Source organism: Anguilla rostrata, chromosome 17, assembly GCF_018555375.3.
Source record: "Anguilla rostrata isolate EN2019 chromosome 17, ASM1855537v3, whole genome shotgun sequence".
NCBI classification, from domain to species: domain Eukaryota; kingdom Metazoa; phylum Chordata; class Actinopteri; order Anguilliformes; family Anguillidae; genus Anguilla; species Anguilla rostrata.
In genome coordinates, this window is record NC_057949.1 from 10395330 (window position 1) to 10418205 (window position 22876).

At 46.7% G+C, this 22876-nt stretch overlaps 2 protein-coding genes across 2 annotated transcripts; both read right to left on the reverse strand.

Moving 5' to 3' along the window:
* Window positions 1–993: 993 nt before the first annotated feature.
* LOC135243826 (E3 ubiquitin-protein ligase RBBP6-like) lies at window positions 994–15927 on the reverse strand. Its single transcript, XM_064315900.1, has 14 exons — window positions 15786–15927; window positions 12229–12317; window positions 12026–12122; window positions 11629–11771; window positions 11008–11180; window positions 10044–10147; window positions 9320–9714; window positions 8654–8744; window positions 8496–8556; window positions 8159–8216; window positions 7557–7928; window positions 6506–6625; window positions 3981–6071; window positions 994–3564 (listed from the first exon to the last, which is right to left on the reverse strand). Exons 2-14 carry the CDS (start codon window positions 12264–12266, stop codon window positions 1875–1877), a joined length of 5433 nt encoding a protein of 1810 aa, XP_064171970.1. The 5' UTR covers window positions 12267–12317; window positions 15786–15927; the 3' UTR covers window positions 994–1874.
* Window positions 15928–16927: 1000 nt separating this feature from the next.
* On the reverse strand, window positions 16928–21512 carry LOC135243827 (E3 ubiquitin-protein ligase RBBP6-like). Its single transcript, XM_064315901.1, has 3 exons — window positions 20352–21512; window positions 18781–18880; window positions 16928–18544 (listed from the first exon to the last, which is right to left on the reverse strand). Exons 1-3 carry the CDS (start codon window positions 20515–20517, stop codon window positions 18391–18393), a joined length of 420 nt encoding a protein of 139 aa, XP_064171971.1. The 5' UTR covers window positions 20518–21512; the 3' UTR covers window positions 16928–18390.
* Window positions 21513–22876: the final 1364 nt, after the last annotated feature.

The window sequence follows — 22876 nt, forward strand, 5'->3', positions numbered from 1 at the left end:
TATATTCTTTTTACTGCAGCAGTACTCAATCCTGGTCCTCCTGGAGAGCCAGAGTCCGACATGTCTTTGTTGTTTCCACCGATTCAGATCAATGAACTCAGTGCACATGTATGTAGTTATCTATGGCATTGCATGAATCAACTGTGCTTATCAGATGATTAACAAAAACAGCGCAGTGCAGATCTCTGTCTAAATCCAACTGAGAATCAATCGTACTATGCTTTACATAAAGTAGTAAACAGTCACCCAGTCCTTTCCTGTACTTCACCAATACCAATACAGCAGGGCACAGGCCATCCTAAGTACAATTACCAGGCACAAGTCCGAAAAATTTTATCAAAACATAGAAGCTTCTTCCAGATCAGAGTGTTTAAATCAAACATGGGCTGATAAAGTGTGGAAAATAGAAAATTCACTATCGCTCCCATATTAGAAGAGCGTGATGAAGTCATTAAACAATCTGGCTGTTAAAAACAAAAAGAATTGTGATGATTAGGCCACACTTTGAGCATCACAGCACTTTCACTTAAGAGCAGCAACTGCACACCTAATGCATCGCCCCTCCAGCGCATGCCTGTGACATATCACTGGACCCATCGTAGCAACCATACACTTGGTTTATCCACCAATACTGGCAACTTCATTTTAAGCCATTTTTGGTCAATACCAACGAGACCCCGATACTGTCATGCTGCTGTACGTTTGCTTCATGAATGATAAATGTGCAACATCAGTGCACATTTGTATGTAGTTGATCTATGTATGTAGTTAATGTAATTAACTATGCATGTAATCGAAAGTAGTTCATCTAAAATACAGCAGCAGTAGCAGATTCTCTGATCTAAATCTTCAATCTGTAGAATCCATTTCCGTACTAAGTAGACTTTACATGGAAAAAGTAGTACACAGTCACCCAGTCTTTCCTGTACTTCACCAATACCTTTCACAGCAGGGCACAGGCCATCCATAAGACAAAATAAACCAAAGGGACACTTGTTTAAAGTTTTGCTGAAAAAAATTTATTGTCATCAAAACATAGAAAGGCCTTCTTCCCTCTAGGATTCAGCTGGTGGTTTAAATCAAACATGAAGGCGATGCAAAGTCAGTGGAAAAAAAATGAGGAAAAATTTCACAGTACAGCAAATCCCACACCTACTTTATAAGGATGCGTCGCCATGAAAGAATTCATTAAAACAGCTATCCAGTTCTGTCCATAATAATGCTCTTACAGTGCCATAATTAAAGGCCTAATGCATTCTGGGTACTATGTCAAGATATGAGGAATTCGCTCCATCAGGCTTTGTGATAATGTTCAAATCTGCATTTGTAAAGTGCTATGGCAATTGCTTTATAAATGAACAATTCCTATATGATGATAAAGAACTCTCCTGCAATGGAGAAATCCTCTGAAATGACTTTAGAAACACTTACCACAGGGGCCCATCCCCCCCCAACCCCCAAAGACCCTCTGGCAAGATCCACTACCCCCCTGCCCCCCACCCCCCCCAAAAACCCTCAGGCAAGATCCACTCCTCACCACTGTGCCCAAAAAATCCTTAAAAGGTTGATGACATAAATAAATTCACCTCCATTCAAGTAGCTAAATCTCAACACCACAGTATTTACTTTTTTTTTTTGCATGGTCAAATTAACATTTCTGTACAATTTTTGCATTTGTATAACCCTCAGAAGACAAAACAAATGGATGAAAAAAAAAATCTCAGCTGAGCAGTAGTTATTACGTGCAGCATATTCATCTCTATGCATATGTACAACTCAAAAATTTCTCTGTACAATATACACTGACATTACAAAAGAAAAAAAAAAGAAAAAAACAGGACGTCGGTGAATTCAATCAACTGTGTCCGTGCCTATCAAGATTCAGCCAGTTTGGGTTTTTGGTCTTCTTTCTCCTTCTCATCTTTGTCCTTTTCTTTGTTCTTCTTGGATTTCTTCTTCTTGTGTTTGTGTTTCTGTCCCTTCTGCTCCGAGTCGGACTCGTTGCCGACGCCGTGCTTCTTGTGTTTTTTGTGTTTCTTGTGTTTCTTGTGCTTCTTCTTGTCTTTCTTGTCCTTCTTCTCCTTCTTCTTCTTCCGGCTGTCCTGGCTGCCCAGCGAGCTGCCGCCGCTGCTGCTGTGGGCGGGGCTTCCCGAGTGGCTCTGACTGGCGCTGGGGCTGCTGGCTCCGCCCCCGGCACGGCCCGTCTCCGCCCCCCGGCCGGGCCCCTCCGTGTCGGAGGCGTCCTCGCTGTCGCTCTCGCTGTAGTCGGGCACGAAGGCGGCCTCGTCCGTCTCGCGGGTCAGGTCGGAGGAGAGGCGGGCCGAGCGGGCGGACGGCGGGGCCTTGGCCTTGGGGTGCTCCCCGCGCTCGCCGCCGCCGCCTCGCCCCGCCCTCTCCTCGGGTGACCCCGCCCCCCTGTGGGACGCTTTGTGAGCGGCGCCGTGCTCCCGCTCTTTGGCGCCCCTCGCGGTGGAGTCGGAGTGGCGGCCGGGCGCGCCCTCCTTGTCCGACGGCCTCTTGGGCTCGGGACCGCCGGCGTTCGACGGCGGCCTCTTGTCCCGCGCGGGGCTGTGGTCGGGCCTGCGGGACTCCGCCCCCCCTCGCTTGGCTCCGTCGCCGTGCTGCTGAGCGTCCCGGTCCCGGGCCCTCGGGGGCGCGCCCTGCTCTTTGGGCGGGGGCGGAGACTCTCTCCTCTTGGCGGGGTCTCTGGGTTTGGAGTCCTTGTACTTTGAGCCGGAATGGTCCCTGGCTCCGGACTTGTGCTCCGGTTTCCTCTCCCCGGCTGCCGATGAAGCGGCTCCCGCCGCTTTCCGGGGGGCGGGGTCCATCTTCTCAGACGGCCTGTCCCGGGATGAGGAGGAGGAAGAGGAGCTGCTCTTCTCGTTGCTATGGTCACTGCCGCGCTCCGGGTTCCTCTCCCGATCCGAGCCGGAGGTGGAGGGGACGGGCTTCCGCTTGTCCGTCACCGCCTCCCTGTCCGAATTTCCACCTCCTCCGCCACGCTCCCTCTCTTTCACCTTCTCCTTCTCCCTTTCTTTTTCTCGCTCTCTCTCCCTCTCCTTCTCCCGCTCTCTGTCCCTCTCTTTATCCTTGTCCCTCTCCCTCTCCTTCTCCTTCTCCCGTTCCTTGTCGCCGGGGGTGGAGACCCGTGCCGGCTTGGCCTCGGGCTGAGGGGCCTCCACCGCGTCCTTGGCAACGGAGGCGGGTCTCTCCGGAGGGGGCGTGTCCTTATCCTTGTCGGCGGGCTTGGCGGCGGTGGCCGCGCCCTCGGCGGCGAGGGGGGCGGGGGGAGGGGCGGCGGGGGCAGGGCCGGGGGCGGGGGGAGGGGCGGAGCCAGAGGGCGCGGCGGTTTCGCCGGAGGGCGCGGAGGACGCCCGGCCCTCCTCGTCGTCGGACTCGTCCTCCTTCTCCCACTTGGAGCGCGGCACCTGGATCAGGACGATCTCGTCCTCGGCCGGGGTGGAGCTGTCGTTGGTGTACTCCTCCAGAGTCTTCACCACGGTCTTCCTCAGGTCCTGCCTCTCCTCCAGCCTCTTAATGGGGCTGCCTCCGGTAGAGCTGGTGCTGAACACAGGAAAAACACAACACTTTAATGCAGGGAGAGACCCTTCAGCCTATACACGATGAAATGAATACATTTACTAAATGCACTGACCATATGTTCATATACCTTATATTTTCTGTTAAGAAGTGTACTCAACACAGCATACAGTTTTTTGTGTACAGACAGACATGCAACACATGGACAGACTGTCACATTTAGAGATGACTGACATTTAAAGTATGCGCTTTCACTGAAGGATTGGGTCTGAGTGAAAGCAGTTTGTCCACTCATGTACATATGGGGTAATCTAAATCCCCACAACGGGTTACAGCTGACCGTTTTTCTGTAAATATGTATGTAGCTGGGCACTTTGTGGGGGTTTAAAAGTGTGCTTTATTGGTTGTGACAGTTCCGTGTGTGACCGCAGCACACTGACCTGGTGTAGTCCACCAGCAGGGAGCCCGAGCCGTCCGGGGCAGGCACCTTCCTGCGCACCTTGCCCTTGCTCCGGTCGGGCCGGCCCTTCCCGGCCCCGTTGCTGGGCTCCTCGGGCGCGGGCGGGGGCGGGGGCGCGGGCGCGGGGGGCAGCTCCGCGCTGCCGATCTTCTTGCCGATCTCGCGGTTGATCTTGATCTTCCTCAGCGGCACGGGCTTGATCTCCTTCTCCATCAGCGGCCGGATGGCGGGCCGCTCCCGCTCCTTCTCCCGCTCCTTCTCGCGCTCCCTCTCTCTCTCCCTCTCGCGCTCCGCCTGCTTCTCGCTCTCCGTCTTGGGCTTGGGCTTCGGGGAGCCCTTGGCCCCCTCGGCTGCGTCGGGGCCGCGGGTGGCCTTGGAGGCGGGGGCGGGGTCCGCCTCGGCCTTGTCGTCCTTGCGCTTGCGCTTGTCGGGCTTGGCGTCGCCGGCCTTGGCGGAGGACGGCTTCTCGGCGTCGCGGCGGGGCTTGTCGTGCTTGGCGGCGGCGGCGGGGGCGGAGCCAGGCGCGGCGGCGGCGTCCTTCGCGGCGGGCTCCTTCTTGGCCCGAGCGTCTCCGCCGTCTTTGGAGGCTTTGGGGTCCTGGTGCGGCTTGGCGGGTTTGGGGGCCGGCCGGCGGGACGAGTCGCCCCTCTGGGACGGGTGGGGCTTGGACGGGTCCCCCTTGAGGGAGGAGTCCTCCTTGTGCTTTTTGGCCGGCGGTTCGGAGCGGGGCGACTTGTCCCGGTCGGCGTCGCTGTCCTTCTCCCGGGAGGACTTGGAGGACGAGGCGGAGGCGGTCGCCGCGGTGGCGCTTTTGGAGGACTCCTTCTTCGGCCCGCCGTCGGCCTTGCGCTTGGTCTTCTCGCTCTTCCCCTTGGCCCCGCCCTTGTCCCGCCTGTCGCGGTCTGAGGAGGACGCGGTCTTGTAGGGCGGCGGGGCGGAGCCGTCCATGGGCTCGTCCCGCACGGGCGTGGCGTCGTCGCGGCTGGACGCCATCAGCAGCGAGTCCCCGCCCCCTTTCTGCCGATCGTCCTTCCTGGCCCCGCCCGCGCTGTCCTCCATGGAGTCCGACTGGCTGAAGCCATCTCCTCCGTCTTCCCCTTTCCTCTTCTTGCGGTGCTTCTTGTGCTTCAGGGCCTTGGGGTCGGTCGACGCCCCTGCCCCGCCCACCTCCTTCTCCTTGGGGGCCTTCGGGAGCTCCTTGCTAGGCCCTCTTGCAGGTCCCGGACCGGGACCCAACAAGGACAACCCGTGGGCCTCCTTGAAGGCAAACTTCTCCTGGTAGGTTTGGGGGATGTTGCGCCCCCTGGGGGGGATTCCGTGGGCGTGCGCGTGGCCCGGGGCGGGCAGCTGGTACTCCTCGCCTCTCCTCCCGCGGCCGAAGGGGGAGTTCTCCCGGGGGCGGGGCGGGGCGAAGCGTTCGGGGGCGAAGGGTTCGCGGCCGGGCGGGGGGCCCCTACCGGGCCGGGGCAGACCCCCGACCCCTCCCTCTCCTCGTCCTCCTCCTCCCGCGGGGGGGTTGTTGTAGCTCTTGAAGTACTTCTCGTACCACTCCCGGTACTCCCTCTCCCACTCGCGGTAGCGCTCGCGCTCGAAGGCGTCGCCGCCCTGGTCCGCGCCGCGCCCGTAGTAGGGCTTCCCGTCGTACACCGGCGCCTCCCGGAAGCGGTTGGGGAACTTGCGGTCGCGCTCGCGGTCCGCCTCGGCCGGCGGCGGCAGCGCGGGCTTCTTGCTGGGCGTGTGGCTCCGGTAGCCGCCGGGCGAGCGCGAGCGCGAGCGGTAGGCCCCGCTGCCGCCGGCCCCGTCGCGGCCCCGGTAGGACGGCGAGCGCGTGCGGGAGCGGTGGTAGCCGTGGGAGCGGGACCTGGAGCGGTAGCTCCGGCTGCGGCCCCGCCCGCCCCGGCGGGAGTACGGCGAGTAGGAGCGGGACCGCGAGCGCGACCTGGACCGCGAGCGCGACCGCGAGCGGCTGAGCGAGCGCGAGTACGAGCGCGCGGAGCGCGAGCGCGAGCGGGACTTGGAGTAGGAGTACGAGCTGCCGCTGTACGACGAGCCCCTGTACGGGGACTTGGACCTGAAACAGACAGCAAGTGGAAAGAGAGATCAAGACTCAGAAAGAGATCACGCAGTACAGGGAGAGTAAAAGACTACGGCAGGAATACCCAGATCAGATCCAAGAAACCAGGTGGGGAGAGCCAGCAGTCAAATCCACTGCTTAAACTTAACCATGTCCTGAACAACAACCAAAACCAGTATGCCCTGTTGCTCTCCATGGGCAAGAGTGAACAACCTAATAAACAGGACACATTCTTTAGTATATCCTATAAGCATTTACCAAAATGTACGTTATAAAAAAAACTGAAAGGGACAATATATACAATTCGCCCAAACATTTTAATTGATTTGTTGGCAATATACTGCAGCACAGTCAATTTCTGTAAAGGTGCTTCAACTGTATTGAAAAAAATGTAGTTTAAAAAGAAAATAAACCGCATTGTTACTACTGACCTGGAATAGGATCGTCTCCTTTCTTTCTGGATCTTTCTATACTCCAGAAGCTCTTTGGCGAAGTCGTTGGTGAATTCCTCGAGTTTAGACTTCTCCCTGGCAACGAATCGACAGTGCGAACTATTTATCGAAAACAGGAAGGAGATAAAACTTGACAGTTAAAGACACATCAGACAAGGGCATCAAACGTCAACAATCACTTATATATAACAACAATTACTGTTTAACCTCTAAACAAGCAGTGTTTATAGTACAACCCCGTAACACAAGAACTAAAACCCACGTAAACACTTTAAATATCAACACGTTCCACAGTTTTTAAAGCATTCATTTAATGCAATGACCATTATTATACATATACACACACATAAAGGTACATTATTATAACACAGGAGTGGCCAGCCCTGGCCCTAGAGATCCACAGGGTCTGCTGGTTTTTTCTTTTTACTTTCAGATTCAGAAACCAACTCGGATACAAGAAACCAGGTGAGATGAGTTCACTGACTCAGGTCAGTCACCTGCTTTAATGATCAGTGAATTGCTGAGTCACAGTGATAACCAGCACACCCTGTGGCTCTAACTCTAGGGTTGGACAGCCCTGCTCTGGCCAATATGGGACTTTACTGTACAATCAAATATTAATATAGTAGAACAATGAATACACGTAAATATTATAACAGTGAATACATTTAAATATCATTTAAATTCAAGTGAGCACATTTAAATATTATTACAATAACAAATACATTTAAATATAATACTGAAAAGATTTAAATATTATTACAATAATGCACACGTTTAAAGGAAAAATTCACATAGAAAATTTATTTTTACATTCCAACATTTCCAGTTTCGCCAGGCATGCAATTTTTTTTTTTAAGAACACAAACTTACGAAAACAAATCAAGCTAAATTTGGCTAAGCTACCACCAAAATTAGCATAAGTGCCAACACAGGGCCTGAAAGTGCTGTGAATGTTTTCCTTTAAACGTGACAGTGAATGTGATTCACACACTGCTTGGACTTATAATGGAGAATAAGTTTCTCTCACTCTTCCTTCAGCCTCCTCTGCTGTCTGTAGAACTCCTCCTTGGAGAGGAAGGGGGTGGGGGTGAGGGGGGGGATGGTGTTGCTTATGGGGGGCTGGGTGCCGGGGGGCACCCACGGGGCAGGCACGTTGGCGGGGGCGGGGTTGTAGACGGGCGGAGGCACGCTGTAGTTGGCGGCGGGGGGTTGGCCGGGGGGGTACGGCAGGGGGTACTGCTGCGGGGCCACGCCGGGGGGCTGGGGCATGGGGTGCTGGTGCTGGGCAAAGAGAGACGGGGGCCCATAGACCGGGGGGGCGGCCGGCAGGGCGGCAGGCATGGGCGGGGCCTGTGATCGAGGGGGCCGGTCGTTGTGGGGCCTGCCCCTCCCAGAAGACCTGGAAGGACGAGGCACAGGTGCAGAGGTCAGAGGTCAACCCAACAAAAAACTAAATTTCTTTACAAAGAAAAAAGCACTAAAGCTTTAAATAATTGTTCAGGGTCTTTTAAGGAACAAAGAAATCAGAGTAGGGATCATGTCCACTTGAATTTAGTCAATTAACAGAAGTTCACCTGGGTAACTAAAACACCCCCCCCAAAAACACACACAGACACGCCCCAGACTCACATCTCCCACGGCGGTCTCCCTCCTACAGGCCGGGGCAGGCTGGGCCGGGGTGGATGCACTGTGCGGGAGAGAGAATCCGTGCCTTCAGTCAGAACACCCACAAACCATCACTTCCCGCTCTTTCCCCCCCAACTTCAGAAAACCCATCTGTACTGACAGCTCAAAAACACCAGCAGACAAGTGCAATTCAGTTTTTAAAACCAAAGTGTTTTCTAATGTAGCTCAGGTGAAAAGAACAGCCCCTTCAATCCAGACTGGCACTGGAGTGGACTGGCAAACCCAGCAAACTCAAAAGGGCGCAACAGAAAGGAAGAACATCTCATTTATTTGCTCTTACTGTTTCTTGGGATGTTGTGACCGAGAGAGTGAGGCTGGCCAATGACAGGAACGTGGTATCCCTGTGGAACACAGGAAGTGAAGAGATTCAGCTCAAAACCCTGCCTTATGCCAGCCAACAGCCTGATGGGAAAACAGCCAGCCGTCCCCCACACTCACCTTTGGAATGACCGGCGTTGGCAGAGGTGGGTCCGCTGGCACCAGAACCGACGGGGGAGGAGCCACGCTCTCCAGCTCTCTAGAACATTCCCTACGAGAAACAAACACGTTTAGAAGCTCACACTTACCTTTTGCGGAACATTAACTGACATTCACAATGCTGCCAGTCTGCTAATGTGGCGGCCAAGTTGGCAGGCGTAAGCGAGACTTTACCGGTGTAGGAAAAAGGGTGACTGACTGACTAATGGAAAATGACCGGAGTGGAGTGACTGGAAAAAGATTTGCGACAGAAAGGGGAAGCCACTGGAAAAAGAAAGAGTTGGAAAGACAATGGCCAGAATGGGAACTGATCAGTACAGAAGGCGAGCGGAAAGGGAAAATGTTATTAAAAGAAAGTGACGAGAAGCAGAAGTGAGTGGAAGAGGAAGTGATTTCAGGGGAAGTGAGTGGAAGAGGAAGTGAGTAGAAGAGGAAGTGATTTCAGGGGAAGTGAGTGGAAGAGGAAGTGATTTGCAGAGGATGTGACTAGAACAGGAAGGATTTAAATGGGAAGCGAGTGGAAGAGGAAGTGACTTAAATGGGAAGTAAAGAGGAAGTGAGTGGAAGAGGAAGTGACTTAAATGGGAAGTGAGTAAAGAGAAAGTGAGTAAAAAGGAAGTGACTCACTTGGGCGGCGGCGGCAGCTGCTCCTCCTGCTTGATGGTGCGCTGAGGGGAGGGGGCGGGGCTGCTGAAGCTGGGGCGCGGGGCCACAGGGCTGGTCTGTAGGGCGGGGCTACTGCTGGCAGAGTGGGCCGCTCCGGGGGGCTGGTGGGGGGGCTGAACGGGGGCCTGGGCGGGGGTGACGGTCGGCGGTGCTACAGGGGGTGGGGGGGTCTCGACCGCCGCGGGACGGGGCACGTTGGCCATCAGGGGGTCCTGCTGTCGGGAGGTGGGCGGTCTGACCGGCTGGACGGGGCGCTGCACCCTCAGCTGGGGCGGGGCCGTGGGGGCAGGCGGCTGGGGCGGTCCCTTCCGCATGCGCTTGGTGTAACCCGTCTCATTCTTGAAGTTATTCACCGCCTGATTGAAGAAAAAAAACCAAAAAAAAACATTAAATATAAACCAATCAGACTGTCAAGATCGAAGCAGGTAACTTCCTACACTCGGAAAATCAGGGATCCCGGCCCTGGAGGGCCACAACGTCTGCAGGTTTTTTGTGTATTTCTTTCAATTTACAATCCTGTAAACAAGCTGTATGAACTCTTGAGCCAAACAATGACTCAAACTAACCATTTAAGTGCTGAAGTGGACCAGGAAGAAAAGCACAACATAACCTGTGGTCTGATATCACTGGAAAACCCTGTGAGTTAAATAGGGCCAGGTATTATACAGCTGAAAAGGCCTCTTACCTGGCGCAGGAACTTATTGGCGATCAATGCATCAGGTGACACGTCCGATTGGTTGCAAGTAGGACACGTGTGCTCCTCTGATTCGAGGAGGCTTGTCCGTACACCTGTAAACAAATACAACCAGATATGAGATTGATTGAAGTTACAGTCCGTCTCGCTGCTCACCACTCATTATTGAGACAAATGCCTGGATTCAATAAATTAACATTCGTCCGTCGATTTCAGTCTTAACTCTTCTGTCCCATTACCTTAAGTGGCCCCAATGCCTGTATAGTACAGTAACAAGAGGCAGTTACAGTGTAACTGCAGTGTGTGTACACGTTGCTCTATTGTACCTGAAACAGTAAGAACTGCATTTCAACATCTGAATGTTAACCTTTGCATTTTCTTACGTTTTTTTCCTCCTTTACACCTAAATTTGGAATGCCCAATCATGCCCACGCTGCAACGCACATCACATCACAAAGGAGTGCTCTCCTCCAAAGCTTGTGATGTCATCACACTGCAGTTTGTAAGCCAGACTCACACAAACCTGAGTCAGAGGAAGACCCTTAATGTGCAGCTCAACAAGAACTCGCAGGCAACAGATTAAACAGCTGATATCCCAGCCCACTGAATCCCTCCCATCCCTGAGGCAAGCGTACATAAATCTGCCCGGCTCACGGCCACAGGCACGGTTTGGATTTTATACCAGACCTTGAGTCCTTATCCACTAGAACAGTGCCTTAACAGAATGATCCGCCCAGCAACCCACACTTTCAACATTTTCTATTTCAGATCGCGGTTGTGGAGAATTTGACTGTCGAAAGGAAACAAACCCGCTAGCAGGTTTTTACAGTTCTAAGCACAATGTAGCAACGTGCACTGCACCCAGCACTTCAGTTACGCAGATTACATACTCTGGTACTGAGGCCACCTGACGCAAAGTGGGGCTTCGTTTAGACTCTCAGGCAGGGAGACTCACACTCGTCGCAGTAGCTGTTCCCGCAGCAGGGAATGACCACGGCGTCGGTCATCAGGTCCTTGCAGATCAGGCAGAGCAGCTCGTCCGGCACGGGGTCTTCATCCTCCGAAGAGGAGGACTGCTCCCGGGGGAGGAAGGGCGGCTTCTCCTTCTTCCCGGTCGCGTACGCCTCCCTGGAGGGGGGGTGAGTCGAGAGGAGACGGAGTCAGTCATTTTAACACACACTTTGCAGAACAAACCCTACTGACAGGGGAAGGCCCCAAAGAACACTTTACAGTAGAATTTGGTGCCAATTCCTTTCCTACTTAAGTCCATTTAATAAAAGAATTTAAATTCAAAATCAAATTCAAAATTTTTTCCCCAAACACCACAGCCCCACTTCAACCCATGAATACAATTTCAATTTATCTTCTGAATCTAAATGTAAATGTACCCTTAACCCCATTTTACAGGACTTTGGGAAGAGATATTCACTATGAGACCAGAGGAAAATCTAACTGCGGGTAAAGGCAACCAAACGTTCACTGTAAAGGCTAATTCCCACCGCGGGAGATAAAAGGATCCTTTTTTCTGTGGAAAGTTAGAGGTGGGCGGGGTCAGAGAGGCCGGCGGCGCACTTACGCGTCGATGGTGGGGATGGCGTAGCGGCCCGTGTTGGTCAGCATGGCGCCCTTCATGCTGGGGTCGTCCACCTCGGTCATGAAGCTCCGGGGGATCCCCGTGCTCCTCCGTATCCTCGGCGGCGCCTCAAAGCTTTTGTCCTGCTAACACAACACACAAGCTTGCATTGGAGCCCCTGCCGGCGTCAGGCCGGAAACCACCACACACGAGCCAAGATGGCGGCCACCCAGAAACATCCCTTTAACTGTACACACACACACATACCATCACTTCGACTTTCATTTGGGAACTGCTGGATACATTGAACTGACATCCATTTTTAAAAGTTCTGACCCATGTCTCACACAAAACTGAGCATTCCTTTTTTTGCAACCAAACGTACAAAATGTCCTCTTACCCCATTGGTCGGGCAGTTTCGTATGTAGTGTCCATTCTTCCCACAACGAAAACAGGTATAGTTTGGGGGAGGGGGTCCCACCAGCCTCCTCATGTAACTGATCAAAATGGCAAAAAATCATTAAAAACACACCAACCGAATTGCCGAGAACTCAAAATTTTGCCCCGGCCTCCCCCCTTTTCTCTGACCATTTGCGTACTTACTGAATGGGATCATATTCATGGTTAGACTGGGACATCATAGCTCTAATTTTGTCTTCTTCAGACGCGTTTGCCTCAGCAAGGTTGGCAGTCTGTGCGATAGGGCAGTAATGATGTCACATAAGTCGTAAGGATTGGGGGGGGGGGGGGGGGGCAAAGAGGGGAACAGAAAACACAATGTAGAACTACACCTAACACAGAGCCAGCGGTGTGTGCACGCACCCCATCCTGTAAAGAGCAGATAACCTACCCGCGCCATCCGGGAAGGAAACACCATCACCACAAAAAAATAAATGGAGGGGGGGGGGGGAAACGCAGGCGGAGCCAAAATGAAGTCCTTTTCAGGTGACTAAGCCAGAGTACTGTAGTCAGTCTGCCCTCTCTTTTGCCGTGAGAAGTTCGCACTGCAAATCCTCACCCAGGGGTGTCAGGTTACCGCTCCCTGTCCCGTTACTGCCCGCTGGCCTGCTGCCGGTGCCAGTTTAATTTTCTGATAAAATGGCCTCAAATCCGAAATCCTGTTTTAGCCCATTGTAAAGATATTTCAGGCCGTTGTTTTATAATTATGATTGGCGATCATTGGATTGGAGCTTGGACCTTAAAGAGGTACGTTGCAAATAAGCACTTGGGAGGATGAGAACTGGCTCTAAAAAACTGAGCATTTCTTTAGAAGTTACCAGAAGTCCTTGTGAGAGAAAGCAACAGATAAGCTTTTGTTAGGGGAGGGAAAACTGCCAATCCAAAAGCCAGAGAAATGCAGCTGAACCTACACACGCACTGAGGACACGTTTCAGCGTGTTTTATATCTCACACTACAAAAATACAACTGCCTCAAGCTCGGAGTGCTCACTAACATCAAAGGTAAACATTCATACGACTTAAACCTTCATTGTAGTTATGCATCGGTACATACCAGTTAAACCTTGCGCAGTTACCCACTCATACAGCAAACAGGTCAACTGTTAAAACGGTTTATTAGCCAGACCCACACAAACACTTGGCTTTGATCACAATACACTTCCCGTTTTACAGTATGTGATTAAAGCTTTCACTGCATTTAGGTGCATTTACAGTGAGGGCTACAAACATTGTATTACATCAGATTTAGTCATTTTACAGTTAATCGGCTCACAGGTGGCCCGAAAGACACTTGTAAAAATACTATAAAAAACGCTAGTTAAAATGGATATAAAATATAAACACATTGGATAAAATCATTGGATTCAGATGCTCATGATGAACAGCAAACAGCATTACAGCAGCATAGCACCCAGCTTTGCTTCCATGCAGTTTAAAGTTCAAATAACCCTTCTGTGAAACATGCATGGCAGCATTTTACACACTGTAGAAAATGCAGTCCTTTTTAAATTAGTGTATAAAATGCATCCTCCCATGTGGCACATCAGTCCAAATGAACGACTCAAAACTCTTCAAATCTTCCTCACAATGTTAAAAAAGCAGTAAAAAAAAAAGGAAAAAATGGGTTACGGATGTTTCCCAGTGGAGGGAGAAAAATAAAAGAAAAAAAAGGCTGCGTCGTTCTTCCACAGCAGGGAAAAATTCACCATTGTGACATTTTGTCAGGTGCAGGCAAAATTCTCAGGTAAGCAGAACAGGGGGACACTCTCCCATCTCTTCTTCTTCCACCACACCCCCCGCCCCCCATTCTCAAACGGGCCCCAAACCTTTTTGTAGCACTCACTTGAACATGAAGGGGACATTTGGGTGATAAATTGCTTCTTTCTTTCTTTCTTTTGTACACTTTTTAGTCGTGTGGCGTTTCGGAGTGCAAAAGGACCGCCCCCTTACAGGATGAGGCATGCACACACTGCGTGGCTCACGTCTCAAACAGCACTGCTCCTCACAGCAGGGATCTCAACCTCAGGAGCACCACGGCGTCTGCTTATTTCTGCCGCTTGCTTTCAACCAGCTCCCAATTTCGGCCTTTGTAACAAGTGTGCGGCCAATCTATTTCTTAAAAGGACAATTCACTTCCTGAAGGGTCTTTTAAAAAAAAATATTTCAGTAAACTGTCTAGACCAAATCAGTGTATGTTTTTGATTTGGTCTATACAGATTACAGAGCCAGTTTCACAAAAACAGATTAAGCTTAATTCTGGAATAAACAGAGTTTTGTATAGAGAATCTCCATTACAAATTAAATTTAGCCCAGGGCTAGGCTTAATCTGTGTCTGCCAAACAGGCCTGCAGAGGTTTTAGACCTGCTGGGTTTATTTTTGCTGGAATATGGGCTTTTGGGAGTTTGTTCTTTAAAGCGAGAAAATACACTTCAAAGCAGCTGGTACAGCAACATTTGTCTCCAGAGATTAGGTGTGTATATTACCTGATTATTTAAAAAAATATATACGTTGTCTTATTTTCAGACATTTTATTTTCATTTTGGACGAATATCATAAGATGTATTTATTTGTATGTACAACCTCTGGAAACATAACACTACCGCACAAGCTACTTTGTAGTTACTTGGTGTATTTTCCCCGCTTTAAACTGCAAACCACCGAATGTCCCACACCTGCATTGTAAACCTGTCAGGCCTTCAAATTATCCTTCACTGGACATAAACTGTCTGAGCCAGTCGAAAAAAAATATACATTAAAAATGGATATAAAACTACTCCAGAAAGTGAACTACAGCTTTAATCTCTGAAGTGCTGAGATCACTGCTATAAAGGATACTGCCCAGCAAGAGGAAGTGAAGTGGTAAATGGTCACAGAAAGTCACATGTATAATGTAGGCTATTCCCACTAAAATCATGTGACAATAAAACTTTCACACTAAACAAGATGACAGCATGAATTCAAACTTTAAAATTAACCCCGCAGTTCTCAACTTTCACAAATCTAGCATTTACAACTGTGTTGTCTTGCTGGTCAATATTCTTTCAAAACGAGGACACCATTGTGGGAGGAAAAATAAAATACCCAAGTTTGTGAATCTAAGAATATTTAATGTGCATAGCACAAACCCTGGATTCATAAATAGTCATTTGAAAGAACACTACAGGTAATCACGAGCGTTGGGGGCTCAAGACAAACATGGCCTGTGGACCCATGATAAATCATTATGTGCAGAAGCAGAACAGGTACAGTCCTCTGCATTTATTTACAACAAATGAAAAAAATACATTCATTTTTCACGGTATACACAGCTATTGACAAAAGTGGCCTGAAGAAGGCACATTCCATGTCAAAGTATAAACTGCTGCTCAATTTGACATCAGAGTCAAATTATGAACAATTTACCAGTTTACAATTCCAGAGTTGCAATTTGGTTAGATAGAAAATCAACAGAAATAGGGGCACAGATGAAAGTTTGGGAAAACCTGCATTAATGAGCACTCATGTCACAGAGGCCCCACCCACCACCCCAGAAATTAAAAAACAGACTACTGTTGGCTTCTGTAAGGCATGACTGGCCCCGTTGACAGAATTCAGACGACAAATGCTAGAGCTCTACAAATGAATGGCAAAAGAAAATAAAAAACTACAGAACAAACCAGGTCTAAAGAAATAAACAGACAAAAGCAGTAAAGGGGTATACCTTAGAGAGCTGGGCCAGAGAAATAGAAGTGGCAGAATCATCGATCTGTTTGTGGGAAAAATTAAAAAACAAAACTCAAGTTTAATGCTATGACAAGGCACAGATTAATGAACAACAAACATACAAATATTTAATTCCACATCTCGTTAGTCGACATTGTCATTTTTTTTTTTACATTTCCAATTTCATTCTTCACACTCATACGTGGTTCAATTGGTTATATTAGTCAGCATAATTGTTGAATAACACAGATATTACTTACACCTTTCCCTAATCAAGTGAAACACTTTACCCAGAAGTATTCCTCAGCTATGAACTTGGCAAACGTCTTGATTACTCACAGACAGACAGTTTACCCTGTCAAGCGCTAAGTATTTGTTTCACAGCATTTAATGCTTAAAGCTGTATTGTGAAATTCTACTGAAGCTAGCTGGAAACTGCAGCAAATTTCTAAAAATTAGAATGGGACCTCTGAACTTTCCTAGTTATGCTATTAGCCACCAAAATATTGTGCAACCCAAAATATTCACAAGAATCCTCAATCAAAATCATACTTCTTATTTGCTGATGAGAATTGGCTAATGCAGGAGAGATAAATAACTCCACTGCTTAAACAAAATATTTACAGAAGAGTTTACAAAGAAATTACACAAATCAACTTAAGTAATTAAGAGATAAGCAAAACACTACAAGGTTTGGACAGTCTTCATGATCTACGCTAAGTTCAGTATTGTGGGTGCACATTTAGTTATCAAATTGGGGTAGTTTGAATTCAATTCCCGCCTATGTCGAGCAACTATATGAAACGGGTGGCTTGCCATTAAATTACTTCAACTTATGGCTCACGGTTAACCAGCTCAGAGAAAGGCATCGCTGTACAGTCAGTCACAGACGTTAGACGTGCAGTCTGAAAATGATGGCTGTGCTAGCATCAACAGATCACTTGGCTGGCAGCTGATTTCAAGGTTCATTTCACACATACTCCTGCATGGTATAGAACCTAATTTTTCCAGTGATGAGCTCTGTGCAAGAGGCCAAATTACTCACTTAAAATCCCCCAGGGCAGGCGATGGAGAGAGCTAAATGTCTCACTGAGCTCCCTCTCTCCCAAAAGTGAACACACAAGGCCTTGCAAGAGGTGCTCAGGAGTTGTAGACACATATTTTATTGACAAAAAAAAAATGGTTGCGTTCTGCATTGTACAGAGTACTGATGGAACTGGTGAACTGGGTTTTAACAGTACACTTGTCAAATACTCAGAAACCAACCCAACAATATACTCAGTAGAAAACATCCATCTGAACTCTGGACTTCACCTATGGTTTCATATAAGGCACTTAGCATTGAGGGTTAAATTACTTCTAACAGGAAAAAAAAAAAAAAAAAAGGATAATGCCCAGACAACAAAACTTGTTCGGAGGAAGAACATGTCCCACACACTGCAATTTTACCCAAAACACACCAACAGTGATATGGAAGAGGTCCAACACTTGAAGCAGACTTTGTCATTCCAAAGTGCTAAGGCTCAAACAATGGAGCAGCGCAGTTTCTCCACATTGACAAATTAACAAAGGTCAATTCACACCGGGCTCAACAAACAGCATGACAGACGAGAAAGGGGTGGTGGAAAAGAATAATGCCCAAATCTACGTGCACAAATGACACTGTTCCTCCTGCTGCGGAGACCAATTTAAATAGTGCCACACACACAAAAAAAAAATTTTAATTGCACAATATTCTGCTCAATTTTGACCTCATATGGGGACCAATTATTCCATGAACATAAAGAACTTCCCCCACCACCTGCAACTTATTCAAATTAGTCTTGCTTCATGTCGGCAGAAGATTCTGTTGTCCAATGATAATTGGCAACAATAAATTAACAAAATTCAAATGGGAATAGCATTTGGAAATTCAATTAGAACAGAATCTGGCTTATACCAGAGCTTGTGTGTCTGGGCTGGTGTGAATTAGACCTTTAAAAGCAGTCAAATGTTGTCTTGACCATTGCAGCAAAAAACCATTGATCTAGCAGTGCATTCTGTTTACATGCACATATTGACCAAGTCCAGTCACCGTGAGACAGAAATGAGTTCCTATAAGATATCGTTGGTTGTTTGAGCCTCAGCAAATGCTGATCCATCTTGCACATACAGTATAAACACACACACACGCACACACATTGTCACAAGGTAGGTTTCCCCCAGGTCCTAGGAATACTGATGTGCCTTATCGCAAACTCCTTATAACATGAACAGTCAAAAACCATCTGTGTAATACAATGTAAAATTAAAAAGGTGCGACTCAAAACATTTTATTAGAGAACAAAAAAATAAAAAACAGTGTTTACAGATGTAGCACTTGTAGACAGACAAGCTTAGAATACGCCACCATGTTCACTGGGCATCCAACATGATCTGAATGAACGTACATTGACCTGTACAACAGATTCTTTATAAAAGAATTTTTTTCAATATGAAATACAGTGCAGCACCGGCATGCACAAAGATTTATACAGTTGCAATAATTGTGCAAATACGAAATTAAATGCATTCAGCAAATGATTCACATTTTACAATGTTACAATATTCTATCACCAAAACTTTCACAGAATATATTTTTTGTATTGCATACTAAAATTTCCACTGGAAAAATTGTGTAAACACTGGTTAGAGGCAAACACCAAACTAAAGAAGAAAAGTGTGAGGTTTTTTTTACATACTGCTTTTGAAGGTCCACTTGGAGGCTCAGTGCGATCACTAGAATGCAAATTAAAAAGAAAAAAGAAGAAAAAAAAGAATATGGGTTAACTTCACCAACAAACATTCCAGGATTCCAACAGCACAACATTACTCAATGCATATTTGGTAACAGTGTACAAAGAAAAAATTTAATGAGCCCTCCGCCCCCCTAGTGTCCCTGAATGATAAGGAGCATCTTTAATGCGAAACAGGAATTGAACCACACCAAAGGGTTAATGGCAGATAGTACTTACATGACAAATGTTTTGCTTGTAGATTTGACCCCTCCAATAGGTATTCTTCGAATGATAACAGATGAATTCTTAGGAATGAGGGCACCATCATCAGTGTATTCTGTAAAAAGATTTGCAATCAGTGATAAAATGTTTGATTCAAACTTGTGAAATACCGTGTCAAACAAGTACCAACTAGCATATCAACACAAAGTGGTAATTATGCACAAGATCTTTCTTCCAGTGGTTTCCAAACTCAGTCATGGGGAACCAAATGGTATGCTGGTTTTAATTACAACCAATGTGTTGGCTAATGAAGGTTGCTGAAAACATGTTTATGTTCTACTCAAATTTTTTTCTTCAACTTAATTTTAGCAATTTAAGTTTGGCTTGTTTCCATTGGCTTTGGATATCATGATGTGTACAAATGATTTTTGATTCAATGACAAGGTGTCCATGCTTTCAGAAATTTGTAACCTAATCGACTTCACTTGCCAGTCTATACTGCATTCAATCAAAAATGTTGCCACCTTTAAAAGGAATCTGCACATTAGACAAAATCAAAGCATTGGGTCGCCACTCCCCAGCAGCAAGTTTGGGAACCACTGCTTTAATTCGTAACCCATACATATGACGCCATAACTCCATATATATATATATATATATATATATATATATATATATATATCCAGCTGACGTCGTCTTAGACTGCCTGGTGCATGTACATCAACCACGTGAAAACCAGACTTAGAATGGGGGTCGATTCGGCAAGCCATTGGCTAGCTACTGATGAGTTTGCAGATAGTTAACTGCCTAGAAAAATTATAAAAGCCTGCGAAATTGGAAGGGCGGGCAACAGCCTAGTAAGTCGAGCAAGTACGACGAAACCATACACTCGACGTTGTTTCCAGACACTGTAACCAAATAAGTGCTACGACTTAATCCAAGTCCAGGTGACGATGATTAGTGTGGCGAGTACTGCCGGTCAACCAATTTACTGTTAGCAAAAAGGCTAAGCCGGCAAGAGAAGTCTCTCGAGCGCCACGTGTTTTACTAGCTAGCTAAATATTCACACAGAGCAAAAAACGTTGGTCGACTTAAATTAGCCAGCTACTCTCCCTTAAATCTACAGTTGACGCTAGTTTCATATTCCAATAATTTTATATTAGCTCGTGTGATATTTAGCTGGCTAGATATGCCAAGTTTGTTAGCTGAGCTAGCTAACGTTAGCTAGCTTCATTGTTGCACGTGCCTCAAAGACACTGGGAATGATTAACTAACAAACAGCCAAGTAAGCACCAGGTAACATCTTTATTTTCAATTACATTTCATGTATACGTTCGTTATGCATAGAGTGGTGGTGAGTAGAGTTCAATTCGACTCCCCGCCAAAATACAGCTTTAACATAAATCAACCGTAAACTGAAAATAAACGGACATGAACCCAGACAGAATCAAGACTAGGCAACATAGGCTAACGCCGCAGGGAACACTGTACCAAGAAGCTAACGTTGACACTGGCGGTAATCATTTCAAGCCAATAGACAATGTCGTTATGTAGAAATCGATCGTAGAAAAACGCCCATGCCTTACCTTCTTTCGTCTGGGCGTTGGTTATCTGCAAATCGCAGTCAGCAGCCTTGAGTTTTTCGCGGCCCATGATCTGGCGCTTGAGGTCACTCAACGTGATATGTAGGCCATCAAATGTGACCGTGTCATAGTTGAGTTTGGATGAAAACTTATAATGCACACAAGACATTTTTGAAGCAAAGTACACTAATTTGGGCCTGACAAGAACAGCAATGTAAAAACAAAACTATTAAAGTTAAGTTTCCCTTTTACTAACTTAGCTAACTAGATGGAACTGTAATTAGCCACTGGCTAGCTAGCTACTTAAGCGTAGCTAAGCTATAGATATCGACATAACTGCCTGTAGCGTGACCTTATGGCTTAACTGAAGTGGGTAAATGCAGGCTATCCGAATTAACACAAATATTGGAAACTGCAACCTTTACCAACTGCAAAACGACAATCTCAAACCAATTCCATTATTTCAGTCCGTCACAGTATTGAACAACAAAGCAACATAGAATCTTCAACTTGCTTCAAAGGAAAATGTCCAAATCGTTTAAATAATCGAGGATGCTTTTTCCAACGCCTTTTCTGCCAGAAAGTCCCGCTGGTGTAGCGTTAAATCGTTTAAATTAAAGGGCGACGCTTTCCCTCAGAGTCCGATTAGAGGGAGCAATTCCATTGCATGGTTTCGAAACACAAGTCTGTCTTCACGAACGCAGAGTCCCAGAAGGTGATAAAAACTGAGGCAAATATCCAGACGAAATATGCGAAACGAAGCAAAGTCCCTAATATCCCTCCAAGTCATCCAGTGCATTCAGGTCCGTGGTGATAACTCCAGTGACTAAGTTAGATAGCTACCATACAAAGAAAAGCAGTGAAGAAAAGCGGCCTAAAATGGCCTCCCTTCCTCCTCACACCAAAACAAAAACGGCTAGCCTGAGCTAGCGAAATGGCGTTTCCGTGTTATACACCTCTTTCATAACTTAACCCCCGAAACCCCCAAAAAACGTTCCTGTTAGCCTGAAATAAACTACAAACTGTGATTAATAATATGTATGTGCACTTAGCTCGCTAAATTACTCAATAATATTTTTCGCTGAAGTAGTCTGTCAATGTGTTTCCCGGTGCGATCCCGGATTACTGTGCGGACCACACTATGGCAGAGCATTAAGAACAGGGTTTCCTGTTCAAAGAAACAGGGGGCACGCTGCGCGTTAAAACGTCAGCGCAGGGCAGCGTGCTGCAGGTGGAATTTTGAAATATTGCTAGAAAATGTTGTGTTTGGTGAGTTTGTATTTATGATTCGTACTGCGTGTTCGTCTGAAAAGTAAATTAAAATATCCATGCCTTGTAATGCAATTATTTGACCAGTCATTCTTCTAACAAAATGTTCCATATCAGTCGCATATATTTTGGTATAAATACAACGATAAAAAGATGAAGAGTGGTTTTATCCCCTAGTCCACAAAAATATATATCTATATCAATCTATATCCAATATAAATATTCTTAAAGCATATTTAACTGGAAGTACTCAATTAAAAATTTTCAATGAAATGTCTTATTTTATTACTAACACAAAATCTGTCACAAATCATCAAAGCCTTTTTCCTATTTATGTTCCTTAAAATAATCCAAAATAAGTTACCCTTGAGGAAATGTTTCTTTCATGATAATATTTATAATATTTTTATTTCAGCATTTATTTTCATAAATGCTAATTTCACACGTGAATAAGCTATTCCAAATAAATATATAGATATCAGAATCATTGTTAATTGATTTCCCCACAAGCTGTAAAATTTCTCGAGGTATAGCATCAAACACGATCGTGTATTTCTTATGTGTAATTGGTACCCTAAATCTACCTGGAAATTCACAATATGTTAGCAAACCTTTGCATTTAAAGGTTGATCGACAAACAAAAAAGACTATTTTCGGACCATCTTTTGAAGTAGAGAGATTTATTTCTCTATTGAATATTCTTGTTATTTCAAATAATTATATATTAGGGGGGAAATTATGTTTGTAAACTATAATGTCCCAGCCAGCTTCGGTGGTCTCATCCTAATTCACACAGAAAATGCCTAAAATTATGAGTCATTTGAGCTTTTGAGCACCTTAAATGTACTAGCACACTTGTTAATCGTTTATAAAGTAGCAATGACATCAGTAGTAAGGAACAGTGTTTGCTTTATAAATGTCTTGTGAAGTTACTCTTATAATGAAGTTTGACGTTTATATTGCATTGCGTTCGTTTAGCAGACGCTCGGAACCAGAGGGACTTATAATGCATGCTCAAGCTTTTCAGTTTCAGTATTGTTTTGTGGCATTCCAGGAACACAGCTAAGTAGTTTCAATTAAGCAAAGTTTTTTCAATTAAACTAACTTAATAATCAATCAGCCACGGCTATTGTCTCTGTCACAAAAAAAATATTTTATCTTCCAGTCAATGTACTGTTCTGTTTGCTTATGTGGCAGGTCATCAAAATGTCGTCTTTGTTTTCTCATCAAAAAAGATCTTGCATCTTTTTTTCAGGATT